Source organism: Coenobita brevimanus, chromosome 60 (assembly GCF_032717465.1).
Source record: "Coenobita brevimanus isolate Jiangsu-jjx chromosome 60, ASM3271746v2, whole genome shotgun sequence".
In the NCBI taxonomy this organism is placed as follows: domain Eukaryota; kingdom Metazoa; phylum Arthropoda; class Malacostraca; order Decapoda; family Coenobitidae; genus Coenobita; species Coenobita brevimanus.
Window position 1 is genome coordinate 41,442,014 of NC_137013.1, and position 26,558 is coordinate 41,468,571.

General features: G+C 39.8%; 1 protein-coding gene across 1 annotated transcript; it reads right to left on the minus strand.

The window, feature by feature from the left end:
- Positions 1-1,207: 1,207 nt before the first annotated feature.
- On the minus strand, positions 1,208-26,432 carry LOC145403400 (uncharacterized). Its single transcript, XM_080275181.1, has 15 exons — positions 26,331-26,432; positions 13,055-13,420; positions 12,597-12,994; positions 11,280-11,495; positions 10,772-10,912; positions 9,499-9,618; positions 9,031-9,126; positions 7,178-7,409; positions 6,319-6,526; positions 5,940-6,030; positions 5,332-5,415; positions 4,341-4,412; positions 3,297-3,402; positions 1,844-2,010; positions 1,208-1,591 (listed from the first exon to the last, which is right to left on the minus strand). The coding sequence occupies exons 2-15, from the start codon at positions 13,344-13,346 to the stop codon at positions 1,487-1,489; spliced, it is 2,328 nt and encodes a 775-aa protein (XP_080131307.1). The 5' UTR covers positions 13,347-13,420; positions 26,331-26,432; the 3' UTR covers positions 1,208-1,486.
- Positions 26,433-26,558: the final 126 nt, after the last annotated feature.

The window sequence follows — 26,558 nt, forward strand, 5'->3', positions numbered from 1 at the left end:
ATGTTGCTGAAGTTTATTGTTGCTAGGACTAACAATTTTGTCTAATGGAAACACCTTTTGTAGTGAAGGGGTTGAAAGTCTCCATTAGCATCTGACAGCTCCCCAAGTTCAACTAAATCACCTGAAGGTACCAAGCAGCAAAAATATAATCAATCTGAAATGCATTAGTGTTGTGAACGGGTCTTATTGTAGCCCCACCGATTGTATAATGTCCTGGGGGAAAGGGTAACGGAAATTGTGAGGAAAGCAAATAATGTGAACAGAAACTTTCAAGAACAAACTTAAAAGCTGATAAGACAATTACAAAGAGAATAATTCTGAGAACTAACAAGAGCAAAAATTACAAGAGCAAGTCATTTAAGCACCACAATTCTATGGTTTATTTATTTATTTAATTTTTATACACAATCTTGAAACTACTAGATGGTTTTAGTTAGCTCAAGAGCAACCAATCAATAAAGCAGCCACTGAAGGCTCACTTGATGTAGTGCTGCCTACTTCACCTTCATCTTTAATCATTCTTTTTCTGTGTTTGCCCTCCTCACTTCCTATTTCTCCCATCTTCCCCCTTTTTTATCCTGCTTTCATTTTCAGGTGGCTTTGCACCGAGTGACAAGCCTAATTGTATCCTGTAAGCCAGGAAACCTTTGACAGTGCTGAGTGATAATCATATGACCAACCCATACATGTTCCCTACATGTCATCAAATGGGTTTGATGGAGGTTCAGTACCCCTCTCCGTAAAACAACTAACTCAAAGACAAACCGCCAACGTTTATGGGATTGTGGTCTTTGGCTATAGACGAATAGCTGAAAGCTATGCCTTACCTCTTGTGCAAATCTCCTAAACTATTTAAAAAATAAATATATAAATAATTTTTTAAGATGTCACTGGACTAGAAGGGTTAAAGGTAAAATGATAAATCCTTTACTGACAAAAATAAATTAATAAATAACGAAAAAAAAGGAAAAAGTGTCCAGTCTAACATCCTATTAAACTTCCGATTTAATGGAGAGAAAAAAAAAAAAGCTTGGTCATTGGTTGAATTAAAATCCACTTACTGAAGATACAACCAGGCCTCTTCATGCACCCAAAATTTATTTGAAATATGACTAAAATAATTTCCATTGAAGTAGTTTTGTGCATCATTTAAATATGGTATGTCTGAGCCACTGCTGACCTGTGCAAAGGATTTAGTGACTATTTTCTTCATATGCAGGATTCCATTATTAAACAAAGAACAAACAGACAGGAAGTTACTTCTGAATTACATTTTCACGCTGAATTACAAACTGGGATAGACAGACCTGGCATAACCATACACTCCATTAGAGATCTTTGGCTATTACTATTTAATTAACTGCATGTCACATACATGAGTCTGTACAACTACCTTACTGGGACAGGATGGCATTGCTCCTTTTAGCTCCCTATCTCATATCTGGCTTGTGAGGTTCTTGGATACACATGTAATCCAGCCATTAACTTATTTCTTGTCCAGCTTGATACTTCGTGGATCTGAAAACGGTCCCAACCGACTCTTGATATCAACTGCACGCACCGCAAAATGATACACATGGCCCGGCATGAACTGTCAAGAAATGTAACTGTTAACAAGATATACAGTACATTCTGAGTAATAGCAAATATTCATCACTTTACAGGAATGTCAGTACTGTACAATTTTGTGTACAAGCAGTAATCACTGTTAGTCACTGATTTGTTCTACTATATTACCTATTTTCAAACAACTGATGCTGTGAATTGAGGGAGTAGGCAATTTTTCTGTTATTTACTGCTCAGTCAAGAATACAGAAAGAATGACATGTAAGCATGAAGTTACCTGAGTTAGAGTGCAAGCCATGGGTAGCTCCAGGGCCTTTACACTGCCAACCTTTTTCCAGAGACTGGGGCTTGGTGGAGAGGCACCCTCTTGATATGCATACAACTGGTAACTGGCAATGGTTTCATGGTCTTCTGTCTTGGCCATTGTCCACGACAACACTATACCTGAGGGGGAAGCAAAGGTGCCATATAAGGGGACCATCACTGGCATTATTCCCCCTAATACTGAAAGTAAATCGTGTATAATAATACCTATTACTTACGAGTTATAGTGAACATTATATCTAAAGCTTTTCTACACTCCTCCTGTTTCCATCCTTCCTCTGTTTCTCTTTTCTTCATTCTTTCCTCTTCCTACAGTCTACAGGTGACTCTACATTGTGTGACAAGTGAAACAGTTTTCTGCACACCAGGAAACCATTTACTATGCTGGCTGGTAACCATATAACCAAATTTTGGCACCTGGTGGTTTAGTGAGTAATTACGGTGCTCCAATCAAACTGAGCCGGTGAAGGTTTATATACAAGGGGTGGTTGGGGTTTAGTGCCCACATAATGCCACTCGGGGATAAGTGAGGCTGGTCACCCTCATCTTAAGTGTCAGGACCAACTTGCCTAGCCCGGGGCTCCTACGCTCCTCATGGGGCAGCACTAGATTAGATGACGAATGAATGAATGAATATAAGTTACAAGGCAGATGATGATCAGTATGCAAACACAACTGCAACCATTAGGAATATTTCCCAACTAGTTCACCCTCCTGGTTCTTAGGCATGTATAATATATCAACAAATAAATGAACCACCTTGAGGGTGATTATGACAATGAGGCTGAGATGTCCTGTTGTTTTGGAGTTTTCTGTTTTTACTCATTTTTCTTGACTTACTATCTGGTGAATGGAAGGTGTCTGTTACCTTTTATTTATTTTTTAATGACTGGTGATTCACTCATCTTTAATGTTAGGACCAACTTGCCTAGCCCCAGGTTCCTACACTACTCATGGGTCATCATAGGACTGGATGATGGATGGATGACTGATAATATTCTGGCTTACTGGTGCATAATAAATAGTATATTAGGTGGTTTGCTACCTCCTTCATGCTGGTTAGGAAGGTGTTGATGAGGTATATACAGAGTAACAAACAACAAAAATTAATGGTCAAAATAGCTGAAGAATTTTATATAAAACAGCAGCACCACCATGGTCAAAAAATCAGTTTATGACAGAAACACAGAGGGCACAGTCATTCCCAGCATTATATTACATCAGGTAGAAACACTGACAGGATACTGGAACACTTTGAGAGGACTGAGAAAGGGTAAAGCAGGAAGCTGATCTAATTAAATATGCAGGTGGAAATCATCAGGAGACAGCAAGACTTGAAGGAAACAGGCATCCAATCTCAAAAGGTACAATGAGGATTGACTACTGTAAATATACGTGTTACTTACTGCTTTCTTTGTGTGATAATTTGAGGGTAGGTTGTGGAGGGAGCTTCTTAGAAAGCCCAGCCACCTGTTGTACTGGGGTTCGAGGTAGCGGCGCCGGGTGTCGACTCTGTAAAAAATGAAAAAATAATTTAGTTACCCTCTTTGATGTTGGTTTTTCACTATCACACCCTCCTCTTTTTTTTTTTTTTTTTTTTCCAGTCATTGCTTTTTCACTCACTACTACTGTATTCTTATTGTCACTTTTTTATATATATTTTTTTCAATAACCCATTTTTTTTTTTTTTTTTTTTTTTTTGCTGTACTTTTATAATGTCAACCTTTTTATGTTTCTCTGTTAAAAAATATGAAATCAAGGATAAGTTACATAAAACTACTAATTAAATTTCCAGTGCTACCTTTAAAATGATTTGCCAGTTTCCCAAATTTACAGAAACATGATAAAATTTAAAGCGATTAGTGTGCCGGTTTTACTGTTGGGATGATAATACTCGTTTAACAGTTGGCATCCAGTTTTTCTACAAGTTAGGATAAACTGTTTAACTACTGTTAGGAATCATATGTGCGAGAAAATGTTTTATTTAAAATAAGATCTATATATATTTACTTTTGGCAACTGCTATTAATGATGTTGCATAATTAATAATCCGAGTGGAATTCCATATATGAGTTATTAGTACCTACTGTCCTTTTCTGGCTTTCACTGCCCACTGAATAAGAATGTGAAAATATAGTCATGTTAAAAAAAATAATAATAAATGCTTAACTAATTACACTAAAAATGCAGAGCAGGAAAATAAAAAAAAATGCTCACCAATTTGGAGTAAGTGTTGATGTGGTGAGTTGGGTTACTGTTTCAAATTATGTACATAAAGAAAAAAAAAAAAAGTTTGCTATGCTCACCAAATTCATGGGAATGAGTGTTGGTGTGGTGGGTTGGGTTAATGTATTCACCAACACCCCATGTACCCCCCTACTCACCACCCTGGCCCTGCCTCCCTCCACCAGCCCTGCCCCCTCCAGCCCTGCCCTGAAACCACCACCTACCACTGAGGTGCCAATGCGGGCCTGTGCCACGGCTGGGGTGCTAACGTTGCCCATCGACTGCATCCCCGCTGACTGTGAGCAGACATGGACATGGGTGGTTAGTTTTGCATGCTTCTGAACAACATTCTAACAGAATTTTCAAAAGGTTACATCAAATTCTGAGTTATGGGGGGATTAATTTTGCATGATTCTCAACAATAACATTACAATACAATGGTTTCAATATGTTTCCAGAAATTTTGAGTTATGGGTGGAGTGTTTCACACGACTCTGAACAATGGTCTTACAGAAGTTTCAAGAAAGTTTCTAGAATTTTGAGCAAGTTTTGTGGAACTTCTTAAGAGTTTTGGAGTAAGAGAATTCTGAATGACGGTCAAAGAGATTTCTGAATGTCTAACGTAACTAAAGAAGTCTTACAGAATTTTGGAGAACAGTCTTTACAGTTTGAAATAACTTCAAAGAACAATCTGAAAATATCAGTAACATAACCAGTAACAATCTTGATGCAGCCGTAGGTGTGACTATATTTCATGCACATTTTGGATAAACTATACTCCCACACTGCACTGCATTTATTGTTAATCCAACTCTCTTGTAGCTTCTTTGTGGATTTTGTATAACTGTCTCAACTATTCTGATGCTACTACAGTCAAGTTTTAATGCTGCATTAGGGAAAAGTGTTGTGATACAGTCTTTGCATTTGGAGGTATCTTAAATTCTATATTAAACTCTCTCTGTTGTTGAAATAACTGTACTGTATGAATTAAGTTACTTCAAAATTTACTGTGTGTGTGTGTGTGTGTCTCTCTCTCTCTCTCTCTCTCTCTCCAGTATGTACAGGTTTCCAATCAATTCATAACATGAAGAGTACAATTTTGTGGGCTTCAAATTCGTTCAAACTTAATGTGTGTGCAATGTACAGTATGTAGGCTTCAAATCCCTTCCAATAGAGTCTGTCATGGAATTACACAAAGCAACAGAAATCACTCACCACTTGACTAACAATAAGCGCTGTGGTTGGCTGTCCTCCTGAGGAGGTTGGTAGTAGTACAACTTGGCCCACACCTCCTGCTTGCTGTAAACATACACATCTGCCATTATACTCTTTTCACTTTAACTTGGCCTAAAACTGCCTATCTCTCCATCTTCAGTGTTGAGCTGTGACATTGGATTAATAATGGATTACGATGCAAATACTGTACTTTAGACCTATGCAAAGTTTGTAAAGCCAATACTATTTTTTTCTCTCTCTCTCTCTCTGTTACATGAACTGGGCTGCAAAAGGATGAAAACCTGGGCCAAGTTAAGGTGAACAAGCTATAGTCACCGTCGTAATCATAATCACCATCATAATCATTGTAACCCAATTTATTATATCAATAGGGTGGGTGGGATCCATAAGCCAGAAAGGGAATGTGTTGCAAAATACCACAACTTCCAAACAACTGTTGCTGTAAACTGGGGGAAACTGGCAAATCAGTTTTATAGGTAGCAATGGAATTGTAATAGGCAAGTTATCTGTAATTTACTGTGGACATACAAAAACAAAAGGGGGAGGGGGCGGACTTGCAGTGACCACACACACACACACAGTCTCACCTGTATGGGAAGAAGTTGTGCTGTGCCAGAGGCAGGAACCTTGACTAGGGTACCAGGTTTGGGCACCACAGCTGTACGCCCTGTTCCGCGACTCACTGAAATGTAGAAATATTATACAGAGTGCTGGACATGCTACTGATTACCCATGCAGCCTCACCTAAATATCTAGACCTAGTTGCCTAACCACAGGCCCCTATACTCACAATGAGGCACTAAAGACTTGGATAATGTACAGGCAGATATATACATCAAAAGAGAGAAAAATAAGACAGACAGACTGACTGCTTAACTGGTACAGATTGATGGTTACACAAGTAGACAGAGAGCCACTGAAACAGAAATAAGTAGATGACAACATGTGATAAAATATGACATGAACCAACCATCATCCTCATCCGTGAGATCAATGACCCCGCTGTTCTTTGTGGTGGTGGTGGCAGCATGTAATCCACTCTTATCCCCTTGCAGGAGGATGGGACGCTGGCCAATGAGTGTGGTGCCGGTGGGAGCCATGACGGTGCTAAGGGTGGCCACTGGGGCACGCACAACACGGCTCTGTGACACCGGAACCAGGCTACCACTCACACCTGTGGCCAAACTTCTGCTGTGATTACTCTGGCTACACACATACTACAGTAAGTTCCTGTTATACACTGCCATCCGAGTTGTGACAAAAGAGCAATGAAGTGTATGAAACTGATGCAAATAGGCAAACACATGTCCACTGGTTGCACATCAGATGAGATCTAATTATACAATCCACAATTTTCATAATACAGTACACCTTTGAGATGCTATATGGAGAGAGAGCACATCACAAGAGTATGCAATTGTTACCTAATATTACATGTACTCAATACTCAGGGGCATTGCAATTTTAGGCACAACAATAGCATTCTGGTACTATTTAATAAAAATACCGTACTTTTTATCACTGTGTAGAGAATAATTAATTTACTAAAACTGCACTAGAACATATTTGTCTTTTAATGAAATATTACTGATTATAACACATGGGCAAGATGTTTTGGAACACAACTGACATACATACTGTGCTTATAAGGAAGGACATAAATAACACTGCCTATTTAAACAAACATCCCTCCATTCCCTCCCTGTCCCCCAAACTGTGGATGATGGATTACAGGAGAAAGGCATCTTCAGCTTGCTGTTTGCTGGGTTCATGTTCGTATACAAATGAGCTTATGGCCACAACAAGAGGGAAGATGTTAACTAACCTGGATGAGGTAGTCTAGTGTTGGCTGCTGTAGTGAGGTTCTGTACAGTGGTGGTAGCTGGGGCCATCATCATGATCTGACCCTGGCCTGGTCTCACCCCCGTCCCAAGGGTGCTCGCTGAGGAGGCCACACCCGGGCTGGCTCGCACTGCCCCAGCCGGGGCAGTGGTGATGATGCCCAGAGTGCCAGTGGACAGCAGGCTTTGGCTTGGGTTGTTGGATGTGGGGATTACCTGATGGGGGAACAAGTGGCACTTACTACACACACCCACTAAGTCTCTCACTGCTTACATGAGTGTAACACTGTAGTTCTAATCTCACAAAAATCCTAATACATGCACTCACTATGTCTTCTCACTGGCTACAATAGTGCATTTGGTCTATTATGACAAAGATCTCAAACACTCTTCAGCTCAGCTGACAGCTAAGTGTAGTCAGACCAGAGGGTTGATTTGAACAGTAACCAGTAAGTCTCACTTGTATCTTATCATCAAGGCCCATCACACTTCCTGCAACAACTTTGTACAAGGTATAAGTTGTGAAAGTAGCCCAGCTGTCATGTGAAAACAAGCCAAAAACAATACATACACACCCATGAGACCTGTATTCTCATCAAGTGAGAATCCCTAAATACTTATCCCTTAACTGTTTCATATACTATTATCATTCTCTGGTTACATAAATCTTCTTTGTATCAACACTGACTGCACAAATAAAAAGCATATATTAGCATAGCAGATACAGAATTAAACTGAAAAGTAAGATGTGTCGAAAGCCTCTGAACGTCACCGGACAAACATAGAGTACTACATCTTCTCAGAGGCAACTAACCAATATCAATATGGAGCACAATACATAAAATTCTCGTTATGTTGCCCTCCCCTTCTTAAAGTACCTATTAAAGTCTTACTGCTATCTACTAAGTTGATTTACCACTGTCCCCAAACTTACAGTTGCACTTCTCTGTAAACAGTTGTGATATTTTAAAACACATTCCTTACTTACAATGACAAATGCCTGTACTCTAATTACCGTATATTAACATATGTATTGTAACAGCACAGCTTCCACACACCTGACATGGATGGGCCACTGTACTGTGTATATTCAAACTGTGTTTAATGGGTCATGAAGGGCAACTAATCCAATCCACAGCTGAAGAACACTGCTTTCTGTCACATGACACAACCATTATGCTTTTGCATCTCATGTACCTAATACCACATTTTACAAAACTAACTTGAAATAACAATAAGTAAATGAGGATTATTTCCTTTGACACCTGTAATGAAGATTACAAATACACACTACAAACTTTATATGTTTTAGGAAATATGATGAACTGAAGCAGCATTTAGTACCATACTCAAGTGAAACTATGAGTCTACAGGGTTTTAAGTGCATCTCTTACTATGTGACAAAGTGACTTGAGTATTGCTGTGCAACATTTAATACTTGTACTCATTTTGATAACTACCTTGTAACCACAACTTAACATATAACCAGGAATAGCAGACTAACATCAAACCACACTTATATAATACATGTAACACAGTAAAAGACAATGCACATTTATACTTTTTTCACCTAAACTTGGTCTAGACTTTTATCCATTTTCAGTTTATTTCACATAGTTCATAAATGGAATAAGACAAAATACAGCTCTAGCCTACATCCTTTCCATTGCACTTCTTCATAACTAGTATCATTCTGGTGTTATCTCCTTGAACTTAGGATTCAAGGTGGAGGGATGGCAATTTTATGCAAAGTTGAAGTGAAAAAGGTATACACACTTAGTTAAAATAAAGAGGTAAATAAACAGGAAGAGAGAATAAGGGTGTGAGAAATACATACCCCAACCATGGAGGCAGGCTGGGCGGTGGATGTGCGGGGGGAGATGGTCTTGATGGTGCCAGTATTGCCATTGGCATGCATGATACCCTTGTTAATCTGCAACCAGAGGGCACAGTAACAATAAAGAGAGGCCAAACTATAATACTGCATACACTACAACAAAAGCAGCATAAAAAAATACAGTAATGTTGAACAGTTACCAAACCAGGTATAAGTGGGGACAAAAGTTTGTCTATTATTTCACCTCTTCTACTCACTTTCCTCTGCTGGCCAATATTCCTAAAATGAAAGAGGCTTGGTACTGTGTTTCTCTGTCATAATGGAATCTCTACATGATGTGATGCATCACGGAGGAGAGTGACAGATATATCATAGGTGTACAGTAGACACACTGGAATAATGGCCAAGCTCTTGTCCCAGAATGTACACAGAACATTATACAAAATAAATAAAGTGAATAATACTAACGATGTGTGGTGCTGCCTGGATGCCAACTGAGCGCTTAATTCTGATGGGCGCCACATACTGTCCCTTCCTGGCTATGTGTTCTGATGATAGTCTGTTGGTCACCTTCCTCAGGTCCTCAATCTGGGAACAATAAAAATTTATTAACAAACTCTATGCATGGGGATACAATAACACAACAGAAACATTATCTTTCCTTTAGGTGCTGGATGAGACTGCAGCTCAGAGGTCAGAACAGGACTTGTGACTACAGTATAAGGTTAGTCTGATTATCTGCTTCATGATAAAATGTTTTCACTGCTCCTCTGAAAAAACCAACACATTATTAACATCCATGTCAACACCATCGCACCAGTTCTGCATGTGATATTCCTTGCACATTACAGTACAATGGAACTGGTGGCTATTAGTGCCCAAGTGGTGATGTATAAGGTCTGCTGGGGATCAAGGGTTCTATAGGCATACGGAAGGTCAACTAATGGATCTAATGAACTGGTTTACAAGCCAACAGCCACAGTAAGATCAATATCAAGTGGTTATCTGTATGATGAAGTAAGCTAAACTGGGGATAATAAAGACTTACCAGTATTTTATAAAATTAGGTACACTTGATTAAACCTTTCATTTCAGTGATGAATTTTTTTTAGTTTATACTCAACTAAGGATGGATTTCTAGTAATGATGGAGTCATTTTAATACTATATCTGACCTATCCAGTTCAAAATGTTTATCCCAAGGTGATTATAACTATTTGTGGTAGGTGAGGGCACTCACCATCCACTCATTTGATGTAGTGCTTCTCTCAGGTGCCTGCCCTTTCCTCTCTTCCTTCCTTCTTTTCTTCCTTCCTCTTCTGTCTTTCCTTCCTGTTCCTTCTCTCTATGAGTGACTCAACACTAAGTGACAAGCCAAATGGTTTCCTGTACACCAGGAAACCATTTACTACACTGAGTGGTAACAATATAACCAAATTTAAACACCTGGTGGTTTAGTGGGTAATTAAGGCACTCAAATCAGACTGAGCCTGTGCAGGTTTACATCCAAGAGGTGGTTGGGGTTTATTGCTCATGTAATGCCACTCAAGGATGAGTAAGACTGGTCACTCTCATCTTAAATGTCAGGACCAACTTGCCTAGCCCTGGGCTCCTGTGCTGCTCATGAGGCAACATTGGATTAGATGATGAATGAATGAATGATTACAAAAAGGAACCTACTGAACATCAGACTGAACAGGTTAAAAGACATGACCCACATCAGACATTTCACTATGGCTCACCTCCTTATGGAACTGAGCAGTTTTTTTTCTGTTGTTTTCTAAAGTCGTCTCCAGCTTCTCACACAGCTGTTTCATGCGTCCCATCTCACACTCATACAGCACTTTCTCACTGAACTGCCTCATCACAATACTCTCCAACTCCTGAAAATTAAAAGAAATGTCATGTAACTACTGTACGTATGTTGCAACCGCTTTTTACTCTGCTTATTATGCAAGTACTTTCCAACAAGACATTAGCATTTATTTCACAGTGTATTGACATAATGAGCTGCTGAATGTACATCAGCAGATAAATTCATTCTACTTCTTTTATGAACAATTATGAAACACTTACAAGCTATTCTGGAAGCCTGGGAGACTCTGAATCCATATCATCGGGTTTCATAAGTTATTGCTCACTGTCTTGTTATTAGATATTATAAAATGGATTGAGTATTTATATCACTACTGAACACTACCATCAAAAAGAAAAAACAAAAAAAAAAACATTTAATATAACAGTACTCGCCTTTCTTGACAACCGACGAACTTTTCTTCTCAAGTTCAAGTCCCTCTCTAAAAACGGCCGTTCTTTGCTTAGTGGTACGAGAGTCTCCCGTCGAGTGGGAGCAGAAGATAAAACATCTGGGCTGTTCTGGCTCCCCAGCACGGATATGCCAGCATCCTCATTCTTCCTAGAGGCAATATCCAGGTGCTGGTTGAATTCCTTCACGCTCAGGTCTCGCTGTAACATTTTTTTTTTTTTTTTTTAAATAAAAAATTAATAACACTATTGGCCTACTGTAGTACATGAAGTCCTCTGTCAGACAGTGATGTATTCCAAATTAGCAAATATTTTAAAAAATACAATTGATACCATTATTCTGGGGAAATTGGCAAATCAAGAGTGAGGGCAGTGGACATGAGTTACAGTATCTGACAGGAGCATGTGGAGTTACGTGGAGAGACTAAGTGACAAATAAGGAAGTGAAGGAGCATTGCAGTGAAGTTGTGGATTAGAAAGTGTTAGAATACACTGAGGTGGTTTGGCCATGTGGAGAGGATGGAGAATGAAACACTAATGAGGAGAGTGTATGCGAGTGAGGTGGAGGGGGGGTAGAGGGAGTGGGAGGCCAAGGGAGGGATGGAGTGGAGTATACTGTATAAGAGAGTGGGGTGTGAACTGGAAGCAGGGCAGTGAAGTGGCACTGGACAGGGTGACATGGAGGCAATTTGCTTGTGGCCACCCCTTACAGGATTGAGGCATCTGGCAATAGACTGGCAGAAGTTACAGATGATACAAAACTATCAACAAGTGCAGAAGTTACAGATGATACAAAACTATCAACAAGTAATTTTTCTGGGAGAAAGGAAGAATTAAGACTTACTGTACACATATGTACCACCAGTGTCCAAAGGATATATAAAAATTACATTCATCTCCCCTCCACTGTGAGTGATGAAATGATGAATAATGTCCAAATGTGAACTACTGTCTGCTGTGATTTGCCAAACAATAATACAGCTAGCCTATATGGTATTGGTATGCAACTACTAATGTAGCACTGTACTGTACACTTAAACCAAGATGTTAATTTATAATCACTAATGATAAATTTGGAATGAATAAACAATGTGATAACACCAACTCATAAAAAAATATAAGTTTACAGGCAAGAAATGTTTACCAGATCACCCCATAAACTAAGTCACACACATGGTAGTACAATCAAGCAAACAACCAAAAAGGACAAGGGAAATGTGGTTAACACCCCGCAATACTGTACTGACATGAAAATAAGACCCTAAAACATCCTTATGATGAAGATGGTGACTGGTTTCTCACCTTAAACCCATCAGCAGTAGCTGTAGGAAATACTCTAATCTTCTTTAGGTCTGGTTTGACTGGTCCGCCTTCCTCATCACTTGCCCTCTTAACTCCCACACCAACACTTCCATTTAGCACAGTCACCGAGTCATCTGCTATAACCTCATCTTTATCGTCTCTTACTTTGTCATCTTGTATATCTTCTTTTAATGGCTCTTCTTTTTCAGTCTCATCCACAGACGGTTTAACTTCACCATTTACACTGCTGTTTTCACCCAGGTTCTCTTTTTCTTCACTTTGGTCTCTGTCATCACTATCTGTTTTAGACTCATCCGGCACTTTGCCATTCAAAAGAGCCTCTAATTTTCGTGCTGGAGTTATGGTTATAGAAGAAGTGTCGAGTGAGGGCGGCAAAACTGGAGAGGAGGTTCGTGAGTTTGATAGAACGGTGGGGGTAGGGGTGGGAGTAGGAGTGGGGGTGGGTGTTGGTGTTGGAGTGGATGCTGGTGTTGGGGTGGGAGTTGATGCTGGTGTGCATGTTGGTGTGTTGAGAGGACTCAACTTGTCTGCCAAGGTGTTGACATTATTGGTGGCATTGGTACTGCTGGAGGTGTTGGTATTATTGATGGCAGTATTTGTAACAGGAGTGGGAGACACGCTAGAGACTGGGGGTGGAGTGGGAGTGCGTGAATTGGTTGTAGTCATGAATTCCTTGAGGACACCAGCTGGCACCGAGATCATGGGTGCCCCTGGCTCCACAGCTTTCATGGTTCCTATGTTACTGACTAGACACGCCACTTCCCGCACGCTTCAGCATCAACTCTGCCACACTCTGTTATCTGCTGAGGGAAGAACAAGGAAAAATTTACTTACCTAATACAACATGTAGACTATTTAAACTGTGAATTTATTTTTTGTATTGTATATACTATATATATATATATATATATATATATATATATATATATATATACAAACTTCAAATGTCCATACCTGTGAATCAGAAAAGAGTAATACTTACCAGAATATAATGTATATAAAATGCATATAGAAAAATAAGTTTTCATACTGTACCCAGTACAGTACTACAAATGTGAATTACTTTCACAGACTGGGCTACAAGGTACTACAAATGTGAACTGCTTTCACAGACTGGGTTAAAAGGCATTGAAGACAATATACCGTATATGGCATTAACTACTGTTTATATTTTAGCTATTAGTTTACAGGCTGCGGTGATTTAATCCTATAACAAATATACTGTAGGCAATTTTGTGGCTGCAGCTGCTATGACATAAAAGCATAAACCTTTACTTCTACCTCAGATTCATTCATATTCATTTACTTCCATCCACATCCACAATTGAAGTTCATTCCTGTCTATTCATCACTATGGTTCACAAGATCATATCAGTTTGTTTGTCAAATTGGGTATTTCAAGCCCAATTAAGTCTATTCACACCCATTCAGGTGACTACTCATATATTCAGTCCCTGCTGATTAAATATATGTCATACCGATATCAATTTAAATCCACCCAGTTCAGTCCAGGCCCTTACACATCTCTTCCTACCATTATCAGTTCAGTCTGGGTCTATTTAAGTCACCTGAGATTCTTTGATATCACATGTGATCTCATTTACATCTACTCATCAAATCAGATCCATTCTGACAACTTTTGAGTCAAGTACCGTACCTGACATCAATACTGAACTCCATCGCTTTCAAAACATTAAATCAGTACCAGAGTGACTCAGCGGCCTATGAAACTATGAGAAGAAGAAGAAAAGAAAAGAAAAAAGGCAGCTCTATCCAGACAAGTATCCATGTTGGATAACACAACAAATTGCCATGGGATGGTGAGTGGTGGGGCAGGGCCGACACTGTATTGTACATTCATCAAGATGGGCACTGAAGGCAGGCAGTATTGGCTGGGTAAAGGTTTATGCTAAATTTTTTCCAAGTAAAAGCAGAACTACATGAAAGCAAGTCAACATAGAGAATTACGGGGAAGGGCAAATTTGCCCATCCTGGGGTAGATTAGGGTGGCCAGGGCATTGGTGTGGATTAGGGTTAGGCTAATGTAGCCAACATTGTGATAAACAAAGCAAAACCCATGATAACTGAGTGGAAACTCCAAGACACAGCCAGAAGCAGACTGAGAATAAGATGGCGATATGAAATTTATATTTTGCTGGGACTGGATGGAACTGGTTAATAGCCAATACTATGTTTGAGAGGGAAATGATGGGAGATGCCTTTGTCCTGCCGTGGAACAACTCTAGCTGATGATTATATGAATTACTGCCAAAGCACTATTCATAATCTAACCTAAGAGATTGGAGTTGCCAGCATGTCTCACATCGCTAATCAGATTTTCCCGTGTAAAATCAGTCGCCATGATGTCAATCACGTGCCTCAGTACATGTCAGATTTCATGAGTTTATGGCTGCGTTTAATTCCCCTACCTAGTGGTTTACTTTGAATGTTTAAAAATAATTGATCACCGCCACCTTTTCGCTACATACTTGTGATCAGTTCAAAAACTGACTACAAAAGTACAAACTACAGTAAGTATATATAATTTTAGAATCAAATTGGGCGAGTATGAAATAACTTTTCTCAACTAAATGTGGCATACTATAAACACTGAATCCTTGCGTGTAATGTACGATAATAAATAAGCATTGCTTCACACAGACTTCCCCAATTCATATCCAAAAACAAAGGATTCAATGACCTTTACACCTAAACCGAGGCTGCAAATCTACGGATCTATAGTTTTGGCTCGGCAGCATATATTTCAGGTCGAGAGTAACTACTCTCATTACTCCGTCATTTCTAAGGTATTTTTCATAAATTCTGTACACCCTCTCAAAAAATTTTCGGCACCCCTTGCTCTGATACCCTTCGCATTATAGATTTCATCATTAGCAGACGAATTCACACATACCAGCAACACACGGCCAGGGATACCAACCACGCACCGTAATTCAGGAGTTGATTCAGAATGCGTCGTGTGGTGTGGCATAATGTATCGTCCCGTAAGGGTGCCGATTTTTTTTTTTTTTTTTTTTTTAATAGCCTGTACAATACTGTACACTTCGTGGTCCGTATAATGCATGTAGCGCGCTTCCTTCGAAGACTACTTTCGGCCTATGAAACGTACGAATGTTGGCGGGAAGACTGATGCCACTGATCACCCATATGCTTCCTGGTAAGTTGTAACAAAATACACGAAAACCATTCAAAATTCAATATCGCCTTCATGAACACTCTCTTTAAGCATTCTCGTCCACTGAAGAAAGCTTAGTATAAAATTATTAATAACTGACGCTACTAAAATACAACATCGTGTCCCCTATATAAATACTATATATTTCAAAATTTCGGGAAGGAAATACTATGCTCTGTTCCTTAAGCTGAAGCCTAAATGGATATAATGTCGACATTTAACAGGCGCCCATTATACCGTACAATATTTTCAGATTTGCAAGTTTCAATCAACACCGCCAATTTCTGAATAAAGCAAAATCTTCAGAAAAATGCTTTCACTATATATATATATATATATATATATATATATATATATATATATATATATATTATGCCCATTTGCGAACGGACATGTTTACGTTTCTGTTGGCATCGAGTTTGCCGCGTAACGGTCTTCCTCAACTTCTAACGTGACGGAGAACCCACGACGGGTTGTGTGCCTACCAGCTTCTGCTTACAGGTATGATTAGATACGGTTAATTTACTCAGTGTAGTTTAGTTGAGGAAAGTTAGGGAGCGGGTTTGCTCTAAGAGGATCTGTACCTTTACATCAGTTTCCCATATGTTTCCACTTCGTCTGTTTCTCAGTCGTGGTTGGTCTTTCGTTTCGGTTCCCGTATTTCCACAATTCGCTGAAAATTCCTGTTTCTACGTGATTCAGTAAAGGTTTCCAGTGTGTTTTGTTGAGGTCGTCAGTGATAAGCAGAGTCATTTTTCATGTACTTATACCAGTATTTCTCAATATTAAATGTACTTATACCAGTATTTCTCAATTGAATTAACATCAAAAGCGAAAACAGAATATACGCAAGTTTCATTATACCAGTATTTCTCAATGGAATAAACATCAAAAGCGAAAACAGAATATACGCGTTTCATTATAACAGTATTTCTCAGTGGAATTAACATCAAAAGCGAAAACAATATACGCAAGTTTCATTTCATCACCTTGTAACGCCAAAGTTTTGCCAAAATCAATTCATCATCACGTGGCGCACATACTGGTACAATTGCCTTTGTCATGTCTAGGGTGTAAGTGGTCTAAAGTTTATAGTTATAAAAGGATAATCGTTGAATTCATATGAAAGTGAAGAAAATGACTTTTTTTTTTTTTTCGATTTCCCGAAAAGTAGAAAATATGGCTTAGGTAGTATGTTTATGAGTGACTTTATATATATATATATTTACAGTATATACTGTATATATTTATTTATTTACTTATGGACGGTAATATTCAGTACAAAAGGGTGTCCTCGAGTAGTGCCAAAATGGCTAGGTTTCGAAAAGGGTAGATTGACTGGACATTTGAATAATTTTTAAATGGACCCTTTCCTCAGCCCGGTAGGGTGCAACATGCCATTTAATCTGGCTTAGGACTCCCTGGTCGGTGCGCTGGAGAAACACTGGACCACTGCAACAGCAATACAATTTAGGCGACTGGGCGGGGCGGGCGATGGTAGGGATGCCTTCTGTTTCCAGAAAGCCAAATATGTAATTCACCGGGTCGGTCAGGATCACTTGATGGCCGTGATGGTCAGCCTTTACCCTCCCGGAAGGGAGCTGAGAGCTCATATAGTCCGATCTAAGGGCAAGGCTGTGACCTTGACACACGCACACACCCGTCCCCTTGCTGAAGGGGGACAGTAACCACCCACTTCGTCAGTGAAACTTCGCAACCTGAGCGAGGCGTGAACTCCCGTCCACCAGTTGGCAAGCGGGAACGTTACCACTGCACCAGCGAGCGGTGTGTATATATATATATATATATATATATATATATATATATATATATATATATATATATATACTGTTCAGTCTTTCAAGAGCTGAATGTATTTTTCTGATGGTAGGCAGGAATTGTAATGAAATGCGTCATCAGATTGGAGAGGGTTTACATTATAAATATAATACATAAAAATAGACACCTGACGTTAACTTTCATGGTGGAGACAACTCGTGTATTGTAATCCGGTTAACGCATTCAGCTGAGAACAAGGCAGAGAAGTCTCGATATGCTTATATCATTAACCCTCTAATCGTCCGCATAACTCTAGTGCACAATTCCACTTAGTTCCAGGAGAGAGAGAGGGGGGGGGGGATTGTTGACGTACACATAAAGATCTACGAAAGTTCAGTGCATTTGTATTCGACATTGCAAGTCGAGTATATAAATTTCTCTCTCTAACAAAATCGTTTTCTCATCCAAAACGAAGGAAGTTGTATAAAGTACACGTTTCCCTTCTATGAATGGAATTAACTGAACATAAGGTCCTGTACTAATAACAAAAAATCATACTGCTGCTTACTAAGTTTCAATGAAGAATTTAATTTAACTTCGGCTGTTATGGCCCTTGGTTCATCTGAACATGGGCCCCAGTGGACTACATGCTGAAGCTGTTCTGCAGGCCGCCGCTCTCCTTTCGGGGGATAAAGAGGTAACTTAACGTTTGTACAGACTGGTTGTTCCGCCACCAGGTTATATCAGTCTTAGTTTTATGATCAGGAAAGCTGCCAAGAAAAACTATGCAATCGAAAAGAGTAACATCAGCACCTGAGATCAATCCCTTCTATACGATAAAACGTTTTTATTATTTATATATTCCTTGCGGTTTTACCACGCTGTAAAAAATCGACGTGGTTGAATACAGCTTTCATTAACCTTTCGCTAAGTGAAGACATTTGTACGCTGAGAAAATCTTCTGACGACAGACAGACCAAACAGGCAATATGACGTCATAGCAGTAAATGAGATGGCATGCCAAAACAAGCAGATATATACGGTAACTCCAAAGCGACATTCATATTACACTCGAAAATCCACGTAATCCTTACATCCTGATTCTTATCCATGGTGCATTGTGGCACTTGTTAGCTACGGTAGAGTTGCCTGAGGTCGTTAGATAGGTAACCTGAGTGAGGTTCCACTGACTTGGTACATTTTAGCTGCTGTGTACTGCCTCAAAAAACTCCGTTCCTGCTCCAGCCTTTCAGTAACTCATAACATTTGTCTGCGTAAAGCTGCATATATTCACTGCAATCTGCTTAGTTTGGTAAGAGCCGCTACGTAATTCCTTTATTGAATTCATCATGTCCCTCCCCCCCCCAACTCATACGTGAGTTGAAGATTACTATAAATACACCACAATAGGATCATGCCAGTATTCACGTTGACTTGGATTCCAGTACACATCTTCCTCTACCATTATTTGCATTGTCGCCCATAACCTTCACGTAGTCATGTCTTCTCTGACCCAGTTTATCCAACTCCGTAACTGTTTTTACTGCCGCTACCGGGCCACCTCATGCAGCTATGGAGATTTTCTGATTTGAAAGGACTATACTACTTTTACTCTAACTTGGCTGAAAACTGTCCCCTCTCTCCATATTAAAAACTAAGTAGTGATTATATTAACACCAAAGTATAATGCACATCACGAAGTGCTAGGAAAAGGACAGAGTCGTGGTAGTTTTTATTCTTCTTTGGTCTACGTGAAATAACCTGCAAAAAGGACGAAAATCTGGTCAAGCCAGAAAATTCAAACAGGTACTGCCTTAATCTCAAGGCTTTGGGTTAGACTTTGAAGACTGCATAATGTAGAGGTAAATTTTGGGCGATTATATTCCCTTTTTATCAGACTTAATGTTCAATCCATTCTACTGGTTACTGTTTATATCCATCTCCTTACCACGCTTTAAAGGCTTAAAATTGCCATCTCCTCTTGAATGCCTAATTGTAATACGATCAACGCTAGAATACTATAGTTACGAAGAAAGGATGTAGAACAAATTATTTTATTCTGCCATTGATTTACCTGAAATAGGCGGCAGCAGGACCAAAAAATGGACTGGTAGGACGACTGTAATACATATACAATTCGTTACCCCACGGACAAGCAGTCAACCTAGCTACATGAAAACGGTGCCACACCGGTACGTCACATATTTTACCCCTAAAGATGGTCCAGTTATTGCCACTTTTTACTCCCCTTAGCTCTCACGGATTGGTCGTGATCTGATACGGGTTCATAAAACCCTGCCCTTGGGCGGGAAAGGAGGTCCGGATTATGATGATGATGATGAAAACATGTTTTACAAAATTTGTGTGAAGTTCCTCCTAAACGAATTAAAATTCACTATTATTATTATTATTATTATTATTATTAACTAGCGAGTGGGTATATATAAACCACGCCAAGACACGAAGAGGCTCTGAACCATGTGACCCAAGAGGTGGCACCGCTGCGTGACGTCTAGGCCAAGGAGGAGGGAATGACCTTGTGCGAGACTTGTGAACTGGGTGTGACGTCACACCAACACCCACAACACAGGTGTACACTTGCAATACAAGACGTAAGCCATACGAGAGCAAAGCGTGTTTGCTTACTTGTTCCTGATGTACTCAAGCGGCTTTCACATCAAAACGACCAGGCACACACACACACACACACACAAAGGGAGTGGGGTAACGAACTATACGTAGGTTATTAAGATACAGAGGCAACAATGAAACGCAACGAGATGGTGTAGCAAGAAGAGTGAAAGACGATGTGCGAGGATGCAACAGGCAAACATTCAATAGGTAAAAAAAAAAAAAGGGGGGGAGGGAGAGGCAGAGGGACCTTTGTCCTGTAGTGGAGTAACAAAATGTTCACGATAATCATGTACTTTCAGAACACTGTGTTCATAAACACGTAATCTACTCAAGTGCACTAGAAGTAAGGTGTAATTCCTACCAAAATAACGCAGCAGATTAATATAACTCATGGCTACTCTGATAATTCCCAACCAACGCTATGGCAGCCACACAGGTTGGTAGCACTGCCGGACCCACCTGCCGTCTCTCACCAATAATTTGTTTCTCGCACAGAATTTCTGACTTCGATAAATAGTTTCTCACCCATAATTGTGCTTCACTTATCTGTTTATTAGACTTAACCGGTCCGATATTTTACTCTTTACAGTAGTTTCTTTCTTGCACACAATTCTGTTTAGTTAACTGTTTTTCGCTCATGTTTGTGCTTCAATTTATTAGTTTCTTAGTCGTAACTGTTCCAACGTAAATTTCTTTACAATACTTTACTGATTCCTCCATAATTTACTTATATTAATTCGCATTTGTCCCTGTGTTATTTATTGGCTACAATTTTGTATGTCACTGGACGTTTTTAACCATACATTCCATTTAAAAGGATCCGGATTCCGTGGAAACATTGTGTGTAATACGGATCCGGATCCTCCCCAAAATTTAATAATTTGTTCCTTGACCCATGGCCCACTCTTCCACAAAATTTTATTGAAATTTATTGAGAACTATTGGATATATTACGGTATACACAGGATCCGGAGTCACCCCAAAATTTAATAACTTTCTTGGCCCATGATCCCTTACAAATTTCATTGAAATTCATTGAGAATTTTTGGGGATATCGTCTGAACCTACCTCTATGGTCTGGACAAACACAAACAGGTGAATACATAACCTCCTCCAACTTTGTTGGCGTAGATAATAATAATGATGATAATCACAAAAGATGTATTGTTCTATCATACGAATTCAGTCAAAACATTTTCTACATTCGCCAGAGGGCACAGACGCAACGTTATCTTTAAATACAATAATATAATCCACCACAGCACTAAAGATTTTAACCAGGCCTATGCACCTGACTGATTTAACATGCTCACTCCCTTGTCTCCACAGTTTACCCCCTCCCCCTCTCCTGTTTATTCTATAATGAACACCCATCCCCTTCCCCTTTCCTGTTTATTCTACAGTGAACACCCCTCCCCCTTCTCTCTCTCGGTTCCTTTCGCTCAGGTTCAACAACCTTTAACCCAAGTAACCCTTCCCTTCACCCCCCCCCACCCCGTCACTACCACCCTCTTATGGTTGATGTTCAGTACTCCCCTCCATAGACGAATATTCTTTTTTTTTTTTTTTTTTCCCCTTAAGCTCCGCACTCTTCCGAATGTTCCCAAGCATATGTTTTAATTATAATGGTCCAGTTTCGGTGACCAGGCTAAAACATTTTTGCATCTTCTACCTTAGTCATATATTCTTCGACTCATTTCTGTTGTTATTTTCAACTCTTGTTACAGTTAACGGGATCTTCATTAAGGCTAGCCTAATAAAGACATTTGTCCCTTCTCGATTGAAACTTCAATTCCTCTCCTCCCTCCACCTAGGAGGCGTGGGCAACTATCACAAAATTTCTTCAGCATCTTCGAAATGTAAAGGAGCATTATATGTAAATTATACCTGCATTTTTGCTGTTTATTCCATATACCGGTATACATCGAGGACGATCTGATATTCAACATCCCCGCATGTCTCCATGCACCACTTACGAGAGTCCCCCCTGCAAGATTCCCCCCCCCCCTTCCTTCCGTCTCCAATGTGCATGCTCTAGAGATCGAAACAAAAGATAATTTTAAAGTTGTAGGAATTTCTGTTGCTACGCCATCCATAACAGGTATGAACATGTATACTCACAACAGGTAATTTTAACGATGTAGGAATTTCTGTTGCTACGCCTTCCATAACAGGTATGCCCATGTATACTCACGGCTCATTAGTGTCATCCGATGGTTAAGTGGTGTATGTAGCTTACAAAATTGGGGAGGGAGAGGAACAATCTGATTTCAGTTTCACAACACGGCGCTACTCACACTGGCATTGTGGTTAAGTCACGTGACACACCCTGCGCCTCCAACTGGCCAGATCTCGATAAGGTTGCCTATTTTACCTCCACCACATTTTCTATACTATATCTTTTTTCACATTCAGCATAGACTAGCTACATTAACACACACACACACACACACACACACGGTAAAATTAAAAACTCCCCGTGGCTGTAGTTAAAAAATAAATAAAATGATGCTGTTTCGATCCTATATGCCGAACACTTGAAATCAGAGGGCCAGATTTTTACTTCATAATGCCAAATCCTTTACATGCAAATCTGTTCACGACGCCAGTCATGTTACAGAAGCCAAAGCGACCTGACAGTGCCATGATCGATTTTCCCGCCTAGGATGGATAATGGGTCGATTATTTGTATCTCTTGCGACACTGAACTAAATTCGACCACACAGTTCCTTTCTTTAGTTGAAAAAACTAAATTTTACTTTTAATCTAGATTGTTAACGAATTGAATCGTAAGTTAAAAGCCATTTCCTGTTATCAGAGCCAATATTTTTCGACAGAACTGTAGCCTAATGAGATACATCATACTTTTGCGCTGATGAATCTGCCTGGGTGTGACGTCAGAAGTCTCAATTCACCCCTACCCCCCTCGCCTCAAAATTGTTCTGACAAGTTAAGATGCAGATAATAGGCCGCATACCCTCCACCGACTATACCAGACAACTCAGATCACCACCAAAATTGTATGACCTCTTCCTTGGCCTATGAACCCATATATCCACAAATTTTTCATTAAACCCATCAATAACTTTTTGAGATATCTTGTTTTAAAAAATGCTGAACCGAGACTCGCACTGGGATCACCACCAAAGCTGAAAAAACTCTTCCTCGGCCCATGACCCACATATTCACAAACTTACACTGAAATCCATCAAAAACTTTTGAGATGTGGACAAACAAACAAGGATGAATACAATACCCTCCACCAACTTCGTTGGCGGAGGTAATAACGAAGATGCTTTGAGCCATTGTGAGGTAAAATGTGTAACGCAGGAGGTGGCAACACTGGGCCTGCCGGGAGGGGGGGGAAGGTGCAGGGGTGGCCTCGTGCGAGGCTCGTGGCTTGGGTGTTGTCCCACCAACACAATACAAATTTTTAAGACGGTGGATGAGAGCAAGACTTGGTTATTGTCTACTTTGCAATCCTTTGGCCAGGCATTATTCAAGTAATGAAAATTTCTGTAAATATGAACAAATGATCATGGGAATATGTATTACTTTCAAGGGATAAGACGAACAGGTAACGTAATGGAGACAGCAGTCATTGATTTGCAGTATGATATGGAATCACAGAGGGATGAAATTAGTAAATTTTCTAGTGTGGATGAACAGGTTACTGCAGTACCTGATCATACTGAAAAAGTAGAACTGTCCTGCATTCATACCACAGCTGGTGATAATGTACGGTACTTTTATAACGTGTGTCCTCGCACTATAAAAGTACATAACAGTACTGTCTTTTATGTATGTATATGGGTATTCCAAGAGGGTAAATGTATTAAAATGAGCCAACCAACCAACGTAACAAATGGCAACAATTCTGGACCACCACAGTAAAGGTGGCAGCCCTGCCCGTCCACCCGCGGTATCCAATAATTCTGTTTATATGCTACGTTTTCCCTGTACTAGTTTAGCTTATCACCTCTATATATATATATATATATATATATATATATATATATATATATATGTGTGTGTGTGTGTGTGTGTGTGTGTGTGTGTCATAGTTTGACATACTGGTATGTGCTACTCATCACAAATATTGCATTATTTTCATATGAAACTCTTAATTATTATCAACCGTGAACAATAGGCAGAAGAAAATCCAAGGAAGGAATTGTTTATAACACCATTAAGTTACCAGTTTACAATTACTTCGGATGCCCAAAGATCACCGCCAGACAATATCTTGGAAAAACAGAAGATGGGTGCCTAATAATAAAACAGTACAGTGCAGATGTTCACCACATTGTCTCCAAATTGCACCAAAACCTAATGAAGTCCTATTAAACCAACTTTACCAATATAATTTGGCCTAAAATTCCCATCTCTCTGGCTTTAATGTGAGCTGGGAAACTTTGAACTGGAAACAGACAATTATAGCATTCAATGGTAGGTGGTGGCGACCATCATCCACTCACTTGATGTAGTGCTGCCTACTTCTTCCTTAACCTTATCATTCTTTTTCTGTGCCTGCCCTCCTCTCTTCCTATTTCTCCCATCTTTCCTGTCACTTCTTATTGCTTTCTTTCCATTACAGGTGGCTTTACATTGAGTGACAAGCCAAATGGTTTCCTGTAAGCCAAGAAACCATTTAAAACGCTGGGTGGTAACCATAGAACCAAGCCATACGTGCTACCTACGTGTCAGCAACTGGGTTGGTGGAGGGTTAGTGCCCCTCCCTGTAAAACAAATATCTCAGAGTCAAATGGCCACCCCTTACAGGGTTATGGCGTCTGGCAATAGATAGATGGATAGATAGATTTACCCAGTTAATACCACGAGGTCTCCCAAAAGACATAACATCGTCTGGAAGTTGCACAAAATAAATAAATCCCCCAATACGTCAGCGTATCAAAAGGATTAACACGAACTGGGTGACGGAGAAAATGGAATGGGGGGGGGGGGATGCAGGACCGTAGTAACTGTCTTTTCTACCAATGCTACGAGAAATTCATTGTGCTGCAAAATACTGGAACTCTCTGCTAAGGTAAGATGGACAAATCACAGCAATATTCAACCAGCTGAAAGGACCGGACCCTTGGATTCCCACTGGGTTCTCATTTCATTTGTTTGGAACCCCCAGACCTTTCGTAGTAGTAGTTGTTGAGGTCGATTGTGGTGGTGGTGGTAGTAGAAGTAGTAACTGAATCTGTAACCCCAAACTCATCTGGACGTGAGCTATATGGTTTGCAGGCTGAAGATGCCCTCCCTCTCAAGTTCATCCTCTTCCTTCCGGGGAGAAGGATGGAGTTAAGGAACGTTTGCATTCCCGAGCAGCAGAGTAACTCAGTTATATAAGTGCCACCGCATGAAGCTGTACCTCTTCAGTACCCACACACTTGTATTCATTATTGGCAGCAACTGTACCAATAGTTGAACTTCACTGATGACACTGCAAATTTAGTATGTCTTCTCTTTTCCTGCTATTAATATGGTTTGTCTTGTATTTTCTTGCTGCTGATCTGGTCGATCTTGCCCTACACACACACACACACACACACACACACATATATATATATATATATATATATATATATATATATATATATATATATATATATATATATATATATAAACGTGTTCTTTGGCAGTCTCCTCTCGTCTGTTATCCACGTGCTTTCTTCCGTTCTTTTAAGTGTTCGATTTTTTTGCCCCTTCCTGGTTCATCAAATGTGTATTAAAGTACCTAAACATGTATGGCATGAATTTTACGTCCATATCACAGGTAACATTATAACATCTAGTACTCAGATAGCCATTATATTTCTTTAGAGAAACGAATATTAGCTTCTTATGTAATAACCCGACAAAACATACTAGTAACCAAATAGGTTGTATTTGCGAAATACAGATTTTTAAAAATTCCGCGCGCACTGGCTGAGTTCCAACATTACCCGAGTCTCCCCTAAAATTGTAGTTTTCCATCCGCTCGTCGCGACTGCGCATGCGCCAACGGATCAAAACAGTATAACAGACGCTTATAACCGTTGTAGCAGATTCTACCGTCACGCCTGTCTTCACCAGTATGAAACACGTATACTTACAGTTCAGTAGTAAGGATAATCCGGCAGTAAGATCATCTGTGTAGATTAAATAATTGAGTCAAAGGGAGAGGAACACCAGATATCACCCTCACTACACGGCGGGACTCACACTGGGCTTATGGGTAAGAGTCACGTGACTCACTCAGCACCACCTATTGGTCGCACCTCAGAGGTTGTCTAATTTACCAACATCACGTTTTCTATGCCTGTCATTTTTTTTCTTCGAAA

What these genes read in the sequence shown, in the direction of transcription:
- LOC145403400 (XM_080275181.1), bottom strand. Translation starts at nt 13,346, where the DNA reads ATGAAAGCTGTGGAGCCAGGGGCACCCATGATCTCGGTGCCAGCTGGT. An exon ending in CTGCTCAGTTCCATAAGGAG is followed by an intron (nt 9,619 to 10,771) that starts GTGAGCCATAGT and finishes TATTGTTCCCAG; the next exon opens with ATTGAGGACCTGAGGAAGGT. An exon ending in ATTATCACACAAAGAAAGCA is followed by an intron (nt 2,011 to 3,296) that starts GTAAGTAACACG and finishes CTTCCCCCTCAG; the next exon opens with GTATAGTGTTGTCGTGGACA.